We start from the raw sequence: 18,625 nt of genomic DNA, 5'->3' as shown, positions 1-18,625 counted from the left end.
ACAGTCAAAAAGCCAAATATAAATTAAAAGTTGCAATGCAGAAAAAAAAATGCAGTAGTGAGATGCAGAAATTGATATCCTTGAATCTGGTTCAATTTAAGGCAGCGACAAACAGAAAAGTCTTCAATCTGGATTTAAAGGAGCTGAAGGCCTCTGCGTGTTTTCAGGAACCTTGTTCCAGGTATGTGGAGCAGAATTGGGGTTTTCAGATCTTTTACTTAAAGAGGCTTCACTGGTAGTAGAAGCTGGTGGAGACCCTGAAGACGTCGGAGGCGCCCTGGTAGGCGGTGATGACGGTCTGCCAACCCGCCCGGTGCTTGTAGTGGCCGTAGTGTCGGATCCGGTAGGAGCCGCTGAGCGCTGACGGGGGGATGTGCCACTCGATGGTAGCGTTACTCCGCTGGTTTGAACCCTTCAGCCAGTGAAACCTGCAGAGAGACGAGCGAGGTCAAAGGTCAGCCAAACGTAAGACCAGCTGGTCTCATGAAAACACAGTTTACCTAATCCACACGTTTTACTTACTTTCACTGATTATACTGTCATACTTTTACTGAAGGAACATTTTACTCTTACAGAGTAATTTGTGTGCCATTATTACTGAAACTGTAACAGTTTATAAAAATCGTGGTATAAGTACTTCTACTGCAGTAAAGATCTGAATCCTTCCTCCACCACTGACCTTCAAGTAGCACCAGAACTGACATACCTGGTTTCCCATGATGCATCAGTGTGGACGATCTCCCAGGTGTCTGTTCTGTTGTCATGAATCTCCACAGTAACAAAAGTTTTATCTCTCTGTTACGACAAGAGCGAGGACATAAGAGAGGAGAGTAGCAAAGGAACCAAGGAAGCAAACTACAGAACTAAGGAAACAAGTTTTTGGTCTTACGATGTCGCCGGAGTTTCTGGGGTTTCCTGCTATGAAGGTGACTGAGACCACGTCCCCCTGGAGGACACATTGCTCTCTTTAGGTCACAAAGTCACATGGAAACAGTTTTGAGCCCTGAGGGACGCCTCAGAGACTGCCGGGCCCAGCTGTGAGCCCTGAGGGACGCCTCAGAGACTGCCGGGCCCAGCTGTGAGCCCTGAGGGACGCCTCAGAGACTGCCGAGCCCAGCTGTGCGCCCTGAGGGACGCCTCAGATACAGACACAGGACTGTGAGTGTCCCCACCTGTCGGTAGACCGGGTACACCTGCTGCAGGACGTCTCCAAAGCTGCTGTTCTCTGGTTTCCGGTCCACAGTTGGTGCCGGCAGCAGATTGAAGAGATTGTTCTGAAAGAAAGGAGGCCGAGGGCCGAGCGGCAGCTCCGACACTCTGTCCTGTAAACAACAACACCATGAGAACCATGCGGAGTCAACATCGTCTAAATAGTACTTTTACTGTGACGGAGTATTTGTACAGGGGTGTTAAAGCAACAATATTTATCTACAAGGGTATTACTATGTACTGTAACCAAGGTTTTTCCAGTGGCATTAGTATGTACTGGAACACAGTATTATACAGTGGTATTACTATGGAAGAGCACATGAGAGGCTACTCTCAATGCTCGTCTCTACAGGTGTGGTCCGGCCTCACCTGTGCGATGGCTCGGGCCAGGCCTCGGTACCTCTGCAGATACGCACTGAGCGTGTGCGGACCGTAGATGGTGGAGGCTCCTTCGTACCGCTGCACCTGAACAACCAGCGTCGCCCGTTTTGTTTAGTTTTCTGTCTGTGGACGGCTCCAAATACTACATTACCCATGAGCCTCAGCTGCAGTGTACCTGGTACTCTTCATAGGTGGTGATGTAGTGAGTATAGACGTTACTCAGGCCAGCAATCACCACCTCCGTGTCCCTGAACGCCCCCTCCGACTGCAGCTCCTAACACACACAGAGACACACACACACACATATGCGGTCACATGTTGCAGGTGTGAAGAGGTGCTGACGCTTGTGTCCACGTTGTGTCTCACCTGTCTGACGGCTTCTCGTAGCCTCCTGCCCGACATGGTGCTGAGAGAGGGAGACAGGTGAGGGTGTACTGTTACTCCATCTCTGAGGTACATGTTGTACTCTACTGTACTCCATCTCTGAGGTACATGTTGTACTCTACTGTACTACATCTCTGAGGTACATGTTGTACTCTACTGTACTCCATCTCTGAGGTACATGTTGTACTCTACTGTACTCCATCTCTGAGGTACATGTTGTACTCTACTGTACTACATCTCTGAGGTACATGTTGTACTCTACTGTACTACATCTCAGAGGTACATGTTGTACTCTACTGTACTACATCTCAGAGGTTTTACTTTCACTGTATTCTAAGAGGTACATATTGTACTTGATACTGTACTACATTCCAGAGGTAACTATTGTACTTTATACTGTACTACTTCTCAGTCTTGGGGATAGGATATAAATAGAGTATATAGTTTCTCTGTAGTAAATGGATGGTTGGATGATGATATAATCAGTAGTACTATGATCAGTAGTACTATGATCAGTAGTACTATGATCAGTAGTACAATGAAGTGTTACGTCATCTCTCCAGGAACAGCTACGACCGCTACAGAGCCGATGGTGATGATCTGAACATCAACGATCTGAGGATGCCACGGAAGAGGCCAGTTCATCTACACACACACACACACACACACACACACACACACACACACACACACACACACACACACACACACACACACACACACACGTTAAACCTCCACTCATCTACAACAGAACGGTTCTCCGTGGTGAAGCCCCGCCCCCTCACCTCCCCCGTGCTGAACAGGATGGGTTTGGGCCGATGACACTCCTGCGTCTGATTGGACGGCTCGCCGAGCAGAGCGTCTCTGATCCCGTCCCAGAAGGGGTCGCCCTCCACCGCCCCTACACAGGGAGAGGGTTCTGACAGGGTTCTGACAAGGTTCTATAAGGGTTCTGACAGGGTTCTATAAGGGTTCTGACAACAGGGTTCTGACAGGGTTCTAACAGGGTTCTGACAACAGGGTTCTGACAGGGTTCTGACATGGTTTTATAAGGGTTCTGACAACAGGGTTCAGACATGGTTCTATAAGGGTTCTGACAGGGTTCTGAAGGGTTCTGACAGGGTTTTGACAACAGGGTTCTGACAGGGTTCTGATAGGGTTCTAACAAGGTTCTGACAGGGTTCTGACAACAGGGTTCTGACAGGGTTCTAACAGGGTTCTGACAGGGTTCTGAAGGGTTCTGACAACAGGGTTCTGAACAATAGAACAATAGGGGAAGAAGCATATGACAACCAGATGAGATCAATAAGAGAACAACAATAGAACCAGAAGAGAAAAAAAGTAGAAGTAGAACCAGAGGACAACCACAGTAGAACAATAGTAGACCCATAAGACAACCATAGGAGAACCAGAGTATAAACCATAGGAGAATAACAGGAGAACCAGAATAGAACCACAGTTGACCTATAGAATATTAGTAAGATCATAGTGGAACCACAGTAGAACCACAGTAGAACCACGGTAGAACCACAGTAGTATCACCTTGAGTGAAGTTGAGGTCTCCTCCTCCATCGGTTGTTCCTGCAGCAAAGCTGTGACCCAGAGCTGGTTTACACGTACTGACCTGAGAACCAACCAACCAATCAAGAGAGAGAGAGTGTGTGTGTGTGTGTGTGTGTGTGTGTGTGTGTGTGTGTGTGTGTGTGTGTGTGTGTGTGTGTGTGTGTGTGTGTGTGTGTGGTTGCTGCTGACCGTGTGTGTGTCGTTGATCTGAACAGAAACGTCTGTCATGTTCACCCACTGATGAGCTGACTGAAGGGAGCCGGTCACCTCCTCCGTTGCCATGGCATACAGCTCCTGCAGGGGGAAGCAACACACACACACACACACACACACACACACACACACACACACACACACACATGTGTCAGCTGTGGAGAACAACAAACCAGGTCCTAACCTTATGCATACCTTGTACCTTGGGTACCTTGTGGGGACTCAGGTTTTGGTCCCTAAAAAGCACTGAGACAACTCTCATGTCCCCACTATGTAGTTAAGATGAGTTAATGAATACATTCATTACAACAGACAGACAGGCAGGCAGGCAGACAGACAGACAGGCAGACAGACAGACAGACAGACAGGTACCTTGGCCTTCCTGTAGACGTTGTGTCCAATGATCCTCGTGCTCTCGAACATGTCGTCTCCAGGTCCAAACGCCTTACACATCTTAGTCTGAGACACACATTTCCTGTTTAGTGTGTGTGTGTGTGTGTGTGTGTGTGTGTGCGTGCATGCGTATGTGCTTGCGTGTGAGTATGAGTGTGTGTGTACGTGTGTGTTTACCCCTCCTACAGGACAGGAGCTGTTCAGGTAGTCACATGGTAGTCCAGTGTTCGTACAAAGAGGTCCTCTGGTGTTCGGACTGACGTCTCCAAGGTTACTGGAGGAGAACCCAGCAACAAAGCTGCCCTGAAACACACACACACACACACACACAGACACACACACACACTTCCTGCTTCAGACTGCAGTTGCGGGTGTCCCCGTATCCCCACATCCCCGCATCCCCATGTCCCCACTTCACCATGTCCCCACATTCCCACATCCCCATGTCCCCACTTCCCCACTTCACCATGTCCCCACATCCCCACATCCCCATGTCTCCACATCTGCACGTCCCCACATCCCCACATCCCCATGTCCCCACATCCCCATGTCCCCACATCCCCATGTCCCCACTTCGCCACATCCCCATGTCCCCACATCCCCATGTCCCCACATCCCCACTTCCCCATGTCCCCACATCCCCATGTCCCCACATCCCCACTTCCCCATGTCCCCACATCCCCACGTCCCCACATCCCCATGTCCCCACTTCGCCACATCCCCACATCCCCACATCCCCATGTCCCCACTTCGCCACATCCCCACGTCCCCACGTCCCCACATCCCCATGTCCCCACATCCCCACGTCCCCACATCCCCACATCCCCATGTCCCCACTTCGCCACATCCCCACATCCCCACATCCCCGCATCCCCATGTCCCCACTTCACCATGTCCCCACATCCCCATGTCCCCACATCCCCATGTCCCCACTTCGCCACTTCGCCACATCCCACATCCCCATGTCCCCACATCCCCATGTCCCCACTTCGCCACATCCCCATGTCCCCACTTCGCCACATCCCCACATCCCCACATCACCATGTCCCCACTTCGCCACTTCACCACTTCCCCACTTCACCATGTCCCCACATCCCCATGTCGCCACTTCCCCACATCCCCATGTCCCCACATCCCCATGTCGCCACTTCGCCACATCCCCACATCCCCACATCACCATGTCCCCACTTCGCCACATCCCCATGTCCCCACTTCCCCACTTCACCACTTCCCCACTTCACCATGTCCCCACATTCCCATGTCGCCACTTCCCCATGTCTCCACATCCCCATGTCCCCACATCCCCATGTCCCCACATCCCCACATCCCCACGTCCCCACATCCCCATGTCCCCACATCCCCACTTCCCCATGTCCCCACATCCCCATGTCCCCACTTCGCCACATCCCCATGTCCCCACTTCGCCACATCCCCACTTCCCCATGTCCCCACATCCCCACTTCCCCACTTCGCCACATCCCCACATCCCCATGTCCCCACTTCGCCACATCCCCACTTCCCCATGTCCCCACATCCCCATGTCCCCACTTCGCCACATCCCCACATCCCCACGTCCCCACATCCCCATGTCCCCACATCCCCACGTCCCCACATCCCCATGTCCCGACATCCCCATGTCCCCACATCCCCACTTCCCCACATCCCCATGTCCCCACATCCCCACGTCCCCACATCCCCATGTCCCGACATCCCCATGTCCCCACATCCCCACTTCCCCACATCCCCATGTCCCCACATCCCCATGTCCCCACTTCGCCACATCCCCACATCCCCACGTCCCCACATCCCCATGTCCCCACATCCCCACGTCCCCACATCCCCATGTCCCGACATCCCCATGTCCCCACATCCCCACGTCCCCACATCCCCATGTCCCCACATCCCCATGTCCCCACATCCCCACTTCCCCATGTCCCCACATCCCCACTTCCCCACATCCCCATGTCCCCACATCCCCATGTCCCCACTTCGCCACATCCCCACATCCCCATGTCCCCACATCCCCACGTCCCCACATCCCCATGTCCCGACATCCCCATGTCCCCACATCCCCACTTCCCCACATCCCCACATCCCCACTTCCCCACATCCCCATGTCCCCACTTCGCCACATCCCCATGTCCCCATGTCCCCATGTCCCCACATCTCCGCATCCCCACGTCCCTATAACCCTGAGTCCCCAGATCCCCACTTCCCCATATCACTGTGTCTACTCACCTGTCCAGGTAGCTGTCCCCGGTTCTTGTCCTGCTCCATCAGGTAGGAGGCGTGGCCTAAGTTGTCGCTGCTCACCAGGCGGTTGGTGAAGTTCATGCTGACAGCGTGGACGGCAAACCAGCTGCCGGCGTGGAGGTTATTTATATTATGTATACTATATATGATACATTATATACAATACATTATACATTATATTTATTGTATATTATATATTAGTCATTATATATAATATATTCTAACTACTGTTAGAGATACTGTTCTTTTATTATTATTATTATTGTTATTGTATTATATATCACCTGAGCATGCCGATCCCGTCTCCGTCCAGATCCGTGAACTTCAGCACCAACACCTGTTTATCTGTGTTCCACTGATACCTGCGTGCAAATATATATATATATATATATATATATATATATATATATATATATATATATATATATATATATATATATATAGTTATATAGTTAATTATGATTATTACTACATTATCTCTCTCTCTCTCTCTCTCTCTCTCTCTCTCTCTCTGTGTGTGTACCTGTCTCTCTCCTCTTCGGGGTTCTTCAGGTATGAGTGAGGACTTCTGTTCAGGCTGCTGTCGTCCAGTTCTCCTCTGCTCCTGTAGATCCTGCCCGGCTTCATGCTGCCATGGGCTATGTCTATACTCTGGAGGGTATAAACTGCATCAATACATGTTACCATGGGCCATGTCTACACTCTGGACAGTATAAACATAGCCAATGTGTAATACCATTGGCTATGTCTGTACTCTGGAGGCTATAACAGTTATTAGTACACCCCCATGTTACTCAAGCCATGTCTATGTAATGGGACTCTGTGTTACTAAGTAATGCGGTACCACCAGAACTTTAAGCTTTAAGCTGTTCAGCTATTTCAGAGTTCAGACGGAGGGGCGTGTCCCTTTGAACACTGACATCAGAGATTGATAACCGCTCAATAACTGCTCAATAACCACTCAATAACCGCTCAATAACCGCTCAATAACCGCTCGATAACTGCTCAATAACCACTCAATAACTGCTCAATAACTGCTCAATAACCGCTCAATAACCGCTCAATAACCGCTCAATAACTGCTCAATAACTGCTCAATAACTGCTCAATAACTGCTCAATAACCGCTCAATAACCACTCAATAACCGCTCAATAACTGCTCAATAACTGCTCAATAACTGCTCAATAACCGCTCAATAACTGCTCAATAACCGCTCAATAACCGCTCAATAACCGCTCAATAACCACTCAATAACTGCTCGATAACTGCTCAATAACCACTCAATAACCGCTCAATAACTGCTCAATAACCACTCAATAACCGCTCAATAACCGCTCAATAACCACTCAATAACCACTCAATAACCGCTCAATAACTGCTCAATAACCGCTCAATAACTGCTCAATAACCGCTCAATAACCGCTCAATAACCGCTCAATAACCACTCAATAACTGCTCAATAACTGCTCAATAACCACTCAATAACCGCTCAATAACTGCTCAATAACCACTCAATAACTGCTCAATAACTGCTCAATAACCACTCAATAACCGCTCAATAACTGCTCAATAACCACTCAATAACCGCTCAATAACTGCTCAATAACCACTCAATAACCACTCAATAACTGCTCAATAACTGCTCAATAACCACTCAATAACTGCTCAATAACTGCTCAATAACCACTCAATAACCGCTCAATAACCGCTCAATAACCGCTCAATAACCGCTCAATAACTGCTCAATAACCGCTCAATAACTGCTCAATAACCGCTCAATAACTGCTCAATAACCACTCAATAACCGCTCAATAACTGCTCAATAACCGCTCAATAACCGCTCAATAACCGCTCAATAACCGCTCACCTTGACGATGCCGTTGACCAGCGGCTGGATGGACGCCTTCATGAAGCCTTTACTGCTGATCATGAACAGTGTGTACTGGAAGTACCCGGCCGGGCCGCAGTGAGTGTGAGTCCCACTGAGAACCACGTTGTCCTGACGGTACTGGTCCCCATACTTCACCTGCAGAACCTGCAGAACCTGCACACACACACACACACACACACACACACACACACACACACACACACACACACACACACACTCAGACACACATTTCTTAGAATATTGCTAGTATTTAATTCCACGTTTTGTCCTGGTTCGAACCTGTAAAGCACTTTGTAATATTTATTTATTGATATTAGTAGTAGTAGTAGTAGTAGTAGTAGTAGTAGTAGTAGTAGTAGTAGTATACTTTCACTTTAAAGACCTGAGTAGAAACACTGGCATTCCCTTGTGAGGTGTAAAAGTTGTGTAGATGAAAACAGAAACAGCCTTAGTGACGCTTCATTAATAATAATAAATAATAATAATAATGAATAATCTATGTAGTGATTTAAAACTCTTTTAATAGTGGTGTTGCTGTTTATTAATCTGTACTTACTGTTTGTTTTATTCTGCCATGTTACCTGGAATGAAATATTTTTACTGTGGTATTGAAACATTTACTAATACTACTTCCTCTCTGGATATGTACTTTGTGTACTTTGTGTATTTGTGCGTGCTCACCTCCAGGCGCAGCCTCTGTGATATCATTCCCACGTCTGCGGTGACGAACACAACTCTCCGCCTCCCGTCATCGATGATGAAGGCTCGGCTGTACAGGCGAGTGTGTATGCCTGCAGCCGTCTGCTGAGGGTTCGCATAACCCATCTACACACACACACACACACACACACACACCATTTGATTAGAATTGAGGTAGACCAGTATGGACACCTGGGGGTTGTTATGATCTATAATAGAACACCTGGGGGTCGTTATGATCTATAATAGGACACCTGGGGGTCGTTATCATCTATAATAGAACACCTGGGGGTCGTTATGATCTATAATAGAACACCTGGGGGTCGTTATGATCTATAATAGAACACCTGGGGGTCGTTATCATCTATAATAGGACACCTGGGGGTCGTTATCATCTATAATAGAACACCTGGGGGTCGTTATCATCTATAATAGGACACTTGGGGGTCGTTATGATCTATAATAGGACACCTGGGGGTCGTTATGATCTATAATAGGACACCTGGGGGTCGTTATCATCTATAATAGGACACCTGGGGGTCGTTATCATCTATAATAGGACACCTGGGGGTCGTTATGATCTATAATAGAACACCTGGGGGTCGTTATCATCTATAATAGGACACCTGGGGGTCGTTATGATCTATAATAGAACACCTGGGGGTCGTTATGATCTATAATAGAACACCTGGGGGTCGTTATCATCTATAATAGGACACCTGGGGGTCGTTATGATCTATAATAGAACACCTGGGGGTCGTTATGATCTATAATAGAACACCTGGGGGTCGTTATGATCTATAATAGGACACCTGGGGGTCAGTAGTGTGGCGGGAGGCCTTGAAGGCGTGGAGGTGTTCTGGTACTGACCAGAGGGATTTCAGCTGGTGGCCCGGTGCAGTCGGCTCGGCCCACTCCGATCAGGTAAGGTGTGGGAGGAATGGTTGTCTCTGGACCTGAAGGAAAGCATTGTACTAGTTCTGAAGGACTCTTTAGGGTTTTAATACAAAATTGCATTTTTCACATCTTTTGATGATTATTTTCTAAATAATCAACAGTTTGTCATTTGATTTATTTTTATTTAATATTCATGACACCAAATCTAAATCTGGAAAAAACCTCACCTGTCTGAGTGTTCCAGGTCGCCATCAGAGCGATCAGCGTCACGCTCACCGCCGTCATGAGGACGAACAGGACCGCCAGCACCGCCACCACAGCAGAAACACCGCCGCACAGCTTCCTGCCCGCCATGCTGCAGTACGGGGGTTCAGGTGGACTTGTTCTTTGAATGAGCCCCAACAGACACTCAGGAGTCTCCTGGAGAAGGAAACCAGACGCTGACTGCAACGGGACGGGGCCATGAAGCCGGTCTGAGGTCAGACCTTAAAATGAATCAGAAAGTGTAAAAAACAACCCGATGGAACTCACCTTCAGTGTGAAACAGACGAAGCGTTTCAGCCGAGCCAGGCTGATCTGAGGTCTGTTTGATGGTCCACATCGAAGCAGTTCAGCCGTTATCTCACCGATAAACCGTCTGCAGGTCCTCTCCTGTCACTCCAAAGGTCGCTCACCATAGATTATAGATCACTTGAACAGATTAGATGGGTTAACTACGGTTAGAACGCATGATATGAGTAATAAATTCATTCAAACTGCTAATGGGCTGTTCCTTCTTGACCTTAGAAACTCAACTCAAGGTCCACCTTCCAGAGCTTTTGAACACATAGAAGGTCTCTAAACCAGGACATGTTTAATCAATGTGAAACAGCTGTTGTTCAGTTATTGAATCTTTCGGGTATAAATAAGAGACACATCAGATCCCTCAGAGTCATCAGAGACCTCACCACCAGACTCACAACGTTTTGATCAGATCAGCAGGAATCTGACCATGAAGCTGAGTTTGTTCCTTTATATTTCTGACGGCTTGTCCATCAGTAGTTTTAATACGTTAACGGGTTCAGTGAGAGGATTAAAAATATTGCTATCAAATTCTCTAATTACTCCTTTCTGCATGTAGCACTGAACTTTTTTTACAAGTTGAGTTCAGGGCTGGACTTACCGACAGATACCCGACAGGTTTCATTTAGCTGTGGGTTCATCTTCTCTGCTGGCAGCTTCTCCACATCTATACTTCTACCGTGAAATGTGAAGCCGGTCTCTCGTCCTCCACTTATCCCGTACGTTAATCCTCGTTTAGAAAACGTATCTATTGGAATTTTCTGCGGAGGAATCAGAAGCTTGCATCTGGTCTCACAGAGATCCTGACCCCTGACCCTCGTAGCAAAGAGAGATCGTCCACCAGAGTGTTGAACAGAGAGACAGGAGACAAAGTGAAGACAGCTTCTGGTTTATTGTCTCCGTCCAGCAGATGATGAATCACTTCAGGGTTTCAAACATTTGACATGAAAACGTTCACCTCATCAGATCGTCAGCTGATGTTCTGCTGCACGTTGGTCCTGAACTACAGGACGGATCTTCATGCTGATGGCCTTCAGGGAGTAGTTGTGACCCTTCCAACGGTACCAGTCCACCCCAACAGCAAAGAGAGTGTTGTCAGCCCCCCAACGATAAACCCCGTTAGGGTTTGCATGGTGACAGTCATTGTACCAGAACGCCCCCAGGTATAGTTTAGCACAGCTTCCCACATTGTTGTCCTGGTCTTTGTCGAAGGTGGAGAACTTCGCTCCATTGTGGTGAGCCAGGGAATCTCCTACAGAGTGTAAACAGAACATCATGATCCAACTAGTAGTGATGTATTTTGTGTTCATGGTCAATATGTCGTGAGCATGAGGCCCACCTCCACGAAGAGAGCAGTGTTGCAGCCGGTCTTCAGACCGGCTCCTGAAGGTGCCAGACACCATAGAAAGACTCACCCGCCCCTCCATTACTGAATCCAGACACATGCAGAGCGTATCCGTTGGACTCGGGGTCGATGGAGACCGAGGAGTAGCGAGCGGACGCGTGGTTTCCACTGAAGTCCTCCATGTCCACCAGCAGCTCGTGCCCTTTCCTCAGAGTCAGGTGGGAGATAGTCTCCAGACCTGAAAACAAACACTCATGAACTCAGAAACACGAGGAAGCCACGCCCGTCGGTTTGGTTTCTCACCGAGCCAGTACTCTCCTGCAGCGCTGCCAAAGCCGACCTTGTACTGGTCCCAGGGCCGGTAGAAGTTCAGCGAGCCGTCCATCCTCCTCTGGATCACCTGGGGGGTTCAGTGTACATGGGTTCAGCCACTGAACACATACCTGGTGTGCTCACTGGCTGAACTCACCAGGTATCGGACAGCTGAAGTTCATAGACTCAAGGGACAGCTGGGGGGAGGAGAGTGTCGGGTTTGGAGGAACTGCCTCTCTCTCTATGCAGACGATGTAGCTCTGTTTGCTTCATCTGAACGTGGCCTTCAAGACTCACTGGGGCGACTCATTCAGTGCAGCGTTAACCGGAGAGAAGATTCAGAGCTGGAGGTATAAAAACTCACCGTCCAGCGGCCGTCTTGTGAGTCCATGTCACAGTACACCTGCACACAAAGACACTCATTAATACATCTGAGCTACAGCCTGTATTATACTGGTACTATTGTACTACTAGGACTCATATCTGCTGCATCAGAAGCTTCAGTCACAACGCGCGTCTCCTCGTGTGGAACTCTGAAGGTGGACCTGCTTCCCAGAGAGGACGGCGTGTACCTGGACAGCAGACGTGGATCCGATGGGGTAGATAGTGTACACTCCGCTGGGTCGGCTGCTGTCATGGTTGTGGATGTCGCTGCAGTCCAGCGGCAGGACCAGAGCCATGCAGCTGGTCCACAGCGGGGCCAGGAGGAGGACCACCAACACCGGCTGGAACAGAGGACACCTGGTCTTCAGGTCTGATTGGAGCACCTCGTCAGCCATGAAACCCGCTGTGGGTTTAAACCAAACGTGCTTCTGATTCCTCCGCACAAACATCCAATAGATACGTTTACTAAACGAGGATTAATGTACTGGATAAGAGGACGTAGGAGTATAGATGTGGAGAAGCTGCCAGCAGAGAAGATGAACCCACAGCTAAATGAAACCTGTCGGGTTCAGGGCCGTTTCTAGGAGTCAAGGGAAGGGGGGCCTATTTGTTTCAGACAGTTCATAGATGGTTCAATCAGAAAGAGTGTGATTTTGCTCTGTAGTTTTGCTTACATTCAGGATATGATAACACAAGAGACAGAATTTCAGGGTCAAATATGAACTTTTCTCAAATAATACAGAAATACTTTTCCTGCTCGTAAAGGACAGACGGATAAACTAGCTTTCATATCCGCGTTCCTCCCAAAACCAATGGGTGGAGAATGGACCTGACAGTGTCAACTGTTGTACATCATGTACATCATGTACTGAACTCCTCGTATAATCCTGCCCTCGGTGAAAAGACGTTACTTGGCAGCCCGGCAGCCTCCCCAAGGTCCTAGTGCTCTAACGTTAAGTATGAGATGGCTATTGGATCGTAATTTGAAGGGAAAGAAAACATACAAACCAGAACACATGCACATATGTAGCGTGGTAGAGTTATAAATAGCGTGTCCATGTGAGAAACAATAGTTTACTTTAATGACATCACAAAAAATTTAATTTTAAAAGTAAAATTGTTTTAAACCAAATGATTTTGGGGGCTGAAGGACAAGCCGTCAGAAATATAGAGGAACAAACTCACCTTCATGGTCAGACTCCTGCTGATCTGATGAAAGCGTTGTGGGTCTGGTGCGTGAGGTCTCTGATGACTCTGAGGCTTCAATGTCTCTGATGTCTCTTACTTATATAGTCCACTGATGAATAAAGTACTAGCAGCTGTTGTTTCACAGGATTCAACATGTGGAAACAAATGTCCTTGAGAACTTTTGATTACACTATGTTGTTGGCACCCAAACCTGAGCCACGACCACATGGTGGTCACCCCCATGATGCAACTCCTTCTGCTGAAGTGTCTGCTGTGTGGCGCTCGACCAGACACAGAGAAGTCAGCTTCTTTTTTAATTCACGTTCAAAACTATGAATGTGAATTGTCTTCACATTCATAGTTTTATCTTCACATTCATAGTTTTATAGTCTTATCTGATATCAATCCACTTCTTTCGTTCCAAATCTTAAAATGAAAAAACTAATCCCCGACATAATCTCTATAGATCGCTTTGGTGACACTGAGCATGAACCAGATTCATGTTTCTAACATTTAATTTAGTAAATGTGCACCGTATGACCAAATTCATGCATGTTTTTACTTTACTTAACTGACGAGTCATAACACGTCTACTGGAACTTGTGAGGTGAGGTTTAAATGATTCTGACGATGTCTCTACTGCAGTAGCAATATTTCTACTTGTGACAACATTGTTTCTACTCTTATTGACGATGGAATGATATTATTGACTTATTTATCTCGTAACTGTATTCAGTCATAAACTGGTTACAGGCTTTTCTACGGTACATTTTCTTCTACTTGAGGTTGTTTCCAGGACCTCATCCAGTCGTACGATGTTGCCTTCAACTCGAAACAGACAAAAACAGAAATGTTGCAGGAATTTGATTTTTTTTTGTTGTGGTTTTATTGATTTTAAACAATTGTTTTATTTCATAAAGTACATTGCAGGCGCCTGATTCGTCATAGTTCGTGATTGTTAAACATTTTCAACACGACTTTACAAAAGTGTTTTTCAAAGTTAGTGATGAAGAAACAACCAAACTGCTCTTTTAAATTTTATTGGTTTATAACAGGAGGGTTGTTTTAGTTAAATAAAAAGAGCTTCAGTGTCGACAAACAGGAAGTCGCGGTCCTTGAAGAGTTAATCAGAAGTACGGCGTGGGGTCGCTCTTGTCACACATCTCGACGTGGACGTGTGAGGTGATTCCTGGGTAAACCGTCTGCATCGGCGTCATGACGCCGATCCTCTGGCCCTTCCTCACCGAGCCGGAGTACCGGTCCGGCCGAACGTACAACAACTTGAAACACAGACCTGCCGCAAAATACACTCAGTTAGTAAAGGTACTAATACCACAGTGTATTACTACTCTGTTACAGTAAAGGTACTAATACCACAGTGTATCAGTAAAGGTACTAATACTAAAGTGTATCACTACTCTGTTACAGTAAAGGTACTAATACCACTATAAAAACCTTTATAAGGTGGTTAACTCTGTTAGCTCTGTTAGCGCTGTTAGCTCTTCTAGTGCTGTTAGCTCTGTTGGCTCTGTTAACTCTGTTAGCGCTGTTAGCTCTGTTAGCGCTGTTAGCTCTGTTGGCTCTGTTAACTCTGTTGGCTCCGTTAACTCTGTTAGCGCTGTTAGCTCTGTTAGCGCTGTTAGCTCTGTTGGCTCTGTTAACTCTGTTAGCGCTGTTAGCTCTGTTAGCGCTGTTAGCTCTGTTGGCTCTGTTAACTCTGTTGGCTCTGTTAGTTCTGTTAGCGCTGTTAGCTCTGTTAGCGCTGTTAGCTCTGTTAGCGCTGTTAGCTCTGTTAGCGCTGTAAGCACTGTTAGCTCTGAGCATGTTGAGAGCCGTTGCTCCTGACGTACAGGACCACAGGTCTACGGCCGTGCGACAGACTGACCTCCTCCCCTCATCTTGATGCCGTTGTTGATGGCCGCCTTGCTGGGGTCGGTGTACACGGTGACCTTTCCGTTGAGGGTCACATCAAACGGAGCGTAGACGATCGCTCCGTCGTTGCAGTTGATGTCCAGACCCTCGTGGTGCTGGCCGCCCCTGCAACACAGCAGACGCCCAGATGCTAACTTAAGGTGCTCTTCGAATAAAATGTATATTTTGCAAAAAATCACTTTTATACCATATTTTAATCCACTATGAACATCCAGCATGCTGTGAGCAAGATTCCCCAATAATGCCTCCTGGAGCGTCCCAGAGTATTTCTACCTGTGTGGGTCAGGGCCTTAACAAATACTAACATGCCACTAACACACCTTTTTAGAAAGATTAGGACCTCAAGAATCAGAATCAAAAATCACAATCCGACAAAGCATTGGCATGTTAGAAAGGAGCTCCAGTCCAAACACTGTCACTGGGAACCCAAATGTTCATCAGCTTCCCACTTCCTGTATGACGTGGGCTTGGAAATGTGGGCCGACCAGGAAGGCTTCAGGAGTCAGAAGAGTTTGTGACTTTACAGATACTTATAGAGGGTTTAGAATGATTTTCGACAAAAAGAAAAATGGTATGAACCCCAAAAACTAAATAAACACGTAGGTTTAAAATCAAAAGTAACAATCAAGGCAACACTAATAAATAATCCCCATGTACAACCTCTAAACACAACTCAAACTATGAACAGGGTTAGCGCTAGAAGGGCTACAGGTCTTGAGAATGCACTTCGCCGACTCTTTAGTGGGACGAGTCAAACAACGCAGCCTACGTTTCCCACAATGCACCTGTGTAGCGTTATAGTGTAGTGGTTGTGTTACCAGCTGGCTCCATGGTGGCCCTCTCCCCAGCTGTCAGACGTCCTAAAGGTGTTAGCAGAGTTTCCACTGCAGAGCCGGCCGAACTTTACACCATCACACACACACAACACAGCTGTACACACACACACACACACACACACACACACACACACACACACACACACACACACACACATTCAATACTATATACTATTATATTAATAGTATATAATAGTATATTTAATACAATACAATTGTATATTTAATACTATATAATAGTCTATGTACAAGCATATCATTGTGAATTGAATAGTATTTAATAGTGTAGTCAATACTATATAATAAACTATATATAATAGTATATTTAACAGTATATTCAATACTATATAATAGTAGTACTAGTATATAAATGTATATTTAATAGTATATATAATACTATATTTAATACTATCTACTATAGTATTTAATATACTGTTATGTAGTATTACATATACTATGTGGTATATAGTAGTATATGTAATAGTATATAATTGTGTATAAATATATACAGAGACCAATGTTCAGGCCGTATATTAAAGTTTCAGGTTAAAGAAGAGGCGAATCGAAGCTTCTGATTGGTTCGTTATCGTCAGCTGACTCAGTTTCTCACCCAGAAGAACGACGACGCGCTTCATCTTGAGAAGTCCGTTAGATCCCAGCAGCTTCTTCTTCTCTGGTTTTATAGGTTCGATGCACTTCTTTCCACACAGAGGAAAGTCCAGCCAGATGAGGAGGAGGAGGAGGAGGAAGAGGAGGACGAGGATGTCACCAGAAGAGGTGATGAAACAGTTCCATGTGGACATGTTGCGTAATCCACTGTCAGTGTTGACCAGCAGCAAACAGCAGTTTCATCTGAACTCACCTGAACTCACCTGAACTCACCTGAACTCACCTGAACTCACATGTCCTCACATGTCCTCATGTCCTCACATGTCCTCACATGTCCTCATGTCCTCACATGTCCTCATGTCCTCACATGTCCTCATGTCCTCACATGTCCTCACATGTCCTCATGTACTCACATGTTCACATGTCCTCATGTACTCACATGTCCTCATGTACTCACATGTCCTCATGTATTCACATGTTCACATGTCCTCATGTACTCACATGTTCACATGTTCACATGTCCTCATGTCCTCACATGTTCACATGTCCTCATGTCCTCACATGTCCTCATGTACTCACATGTTCACATGTCCTCATGTACTCACATGTCCTCATGTACTCACATGTCCTCATGTATTCACATGTTCACATGTCCTCATGTACTCACATGTTCACATGTTCACATGTCCTCATGTCCTCACATGTCCTCATGTCCTCACATGTCCTCATGTCCTCACATGTCCTCACATGTCCTCATGTCCTCACATGTCCTCATGTCCTCACATGTCCTCATGTACTCACATGTTCACATGTCCTCATGTACTCACATGTCCTCATGTACTCACATGTCCTCATGTATTCACATGTTCACATGTCCTCATGTACTCACATGTTCACATGTTCACATGTCCTCATGTCCTCACATGTTCACATGTCCTCATGTCCTCACATGTCCTCATGTACTCACATGTTCACATGTCCTCATGTACTCACATGTCCTCATGTACTCACATGTCCTCATGTATTCACATGTTCACATGTCCTCATGTACTCACATGTTCACATGTTCACATGTCCTCATGTCCTCACATGTTCACATGTCCTCACATGTCCTCATGTCCTCACATGTCCTCATGTCCTCACATGTTCACATGTCCTCACATGTCCTCATGTCCTCACATGTCCTCATGTCCTCACATGTCCTCATGTACTCACATGTTCACATGTCCTCATGTACTCACATGTCCTCATGTACTCACATGTTCACGTCCTCATGTCCTCACATGTTCACGTCCTCATGTACTCACATGTCCTCATGTACTCACATGTTCACATGTTCACATGTCCTCATGTACTCACATGTTCACATGTTCACATGTCCTCATGTCCTCACATGTCCTCATGTCCTCACATGTTCACATGTCCTCACATGTTCACATGTCCTCACATGTCCTCATGTCCTCACATGTCCTCATGTCCTCACATGTCCTCATGTACTCACATGTTCACATGTCCTCATGTACTCACATGTCCTCATGTACTCACATGTTCACGTCCTCATGTCCTCACATGTTC

At 46.8% G+C, this 18,625-nt stretch overlaps 3 protein-coding genes across 3 annotated transcripts; all 3 read right to left on the bottom strand.

Moving 5' to 3' along the window:
* Window positions 1-229: 229 nt before the first annotated feature.
* asah2 (N-acylsphingosine amidohydrolase 2) lies at window positions 230-10,237 on the bottom strand. Its single transcript, XM_068599221.1, has 20 exons — window positions 10,111-10,237; window positions 9,857-9,936; window positions 8,969-9,112; window positions 8,264-8,440; window positions 6,920-7,047; window positions 6,681-6,758; window positions 6,382-6,502; window positions 4,321-4,446; window positions 4,123-4,209; window positions 3,727-3,831; window positions 3,517-3,598; window positions 2,760-2,875; window positions 2,525-2,619; window positions 1,957-1,996; window positions 1,766-1,864; window positions 1,579-1,674; window positions 1,173-1,322; window positions 890-946; window positions 707-795; window positions 230-428 (listed from the first exon to the last, which is right to left on the bottom strand). The coding sequence occupies exons 1-20, from the start codon at window positions 10,235-10,237 to the stop codon at window positions 230-232; spliced, it is 2,196 nt and encodes a 731-aa protein (XP_068455322.1).
* Window positions 10,238-11,349: 1,112 nt separating this feature from the next.
* Window positions 11,350-12,880, bottom strand: LOC137801804 (microfibril-associated glycoprotein 4-like). Its single transcript, XM_068599176.1, has 5 exons — window positions 12,674-12,880; window positions 12,466-12,504; window positions 12,093-12,189; window positions 11,860-12,027; window positions 11,350-11,696 (listed from the first exon to the last, which is right to left on the bottom strand). The coding sequence occupies exons 1-5, from the start codon at window positions 12,878-12,880 to the stop codon at window positions 11,407-11,409; spliced, it is 801 nt and encodes a 266-aa protein (XP_068455277.1). The 3' UTR covers window positions 11,350-11,406.
* Window positions 12,881-14,561: 1,681 nt separating this feature from the next.
* On the bottom strand, window positions 14,562-17,760 carry LOC137801862 (leukocyte cell-derived chemotaxin-2-like). The gene is made up of 5 exons (XM_068599292.1): window positions 17,718-17,760; window positions 17,052-17,139; window positions 16,424-16,535; window positions 15,559-15,710; window positions 14,562-14,967 (listed from the first exon to the last, which is right to left on the bottom strand). Exons 2-5 carry the CDS (start codon window positions 17,074-17,076, stop codon window positions 14,801-14,803), a joined length of 456 nt encoding a protein of 151 aa, XP_068455393.1. The 5' UTR covers window positions 17,077-17,139; window positions 17,718-17,760; the 3' UTR covers window positions 14,562-14,800.
* Window positions 17,761-18,625: the final 865 nt, after the last annotated feature.

The sequence above is a fragment of the Clinocottus analis genome, unplaced genomic scaffold, assembly GCF_023055335.1.
Source record: "Clinocottus analis isolate CAN_PGR_092001 unplaced genomic scaffold, fCliAna1.0.p SCAF_44, whole genome shotgun sequence".
Classification (NCBI taxonomy): domain Eukaryota; kingdom Metazoa; phylum Chordata; class Actinopteri; order Perciformes; family Cottidae; genus Clinocottus; species Clinocottus analis.
This window is presented reverse-complemented; position numbering and strand designations above follow the sequence as displayed.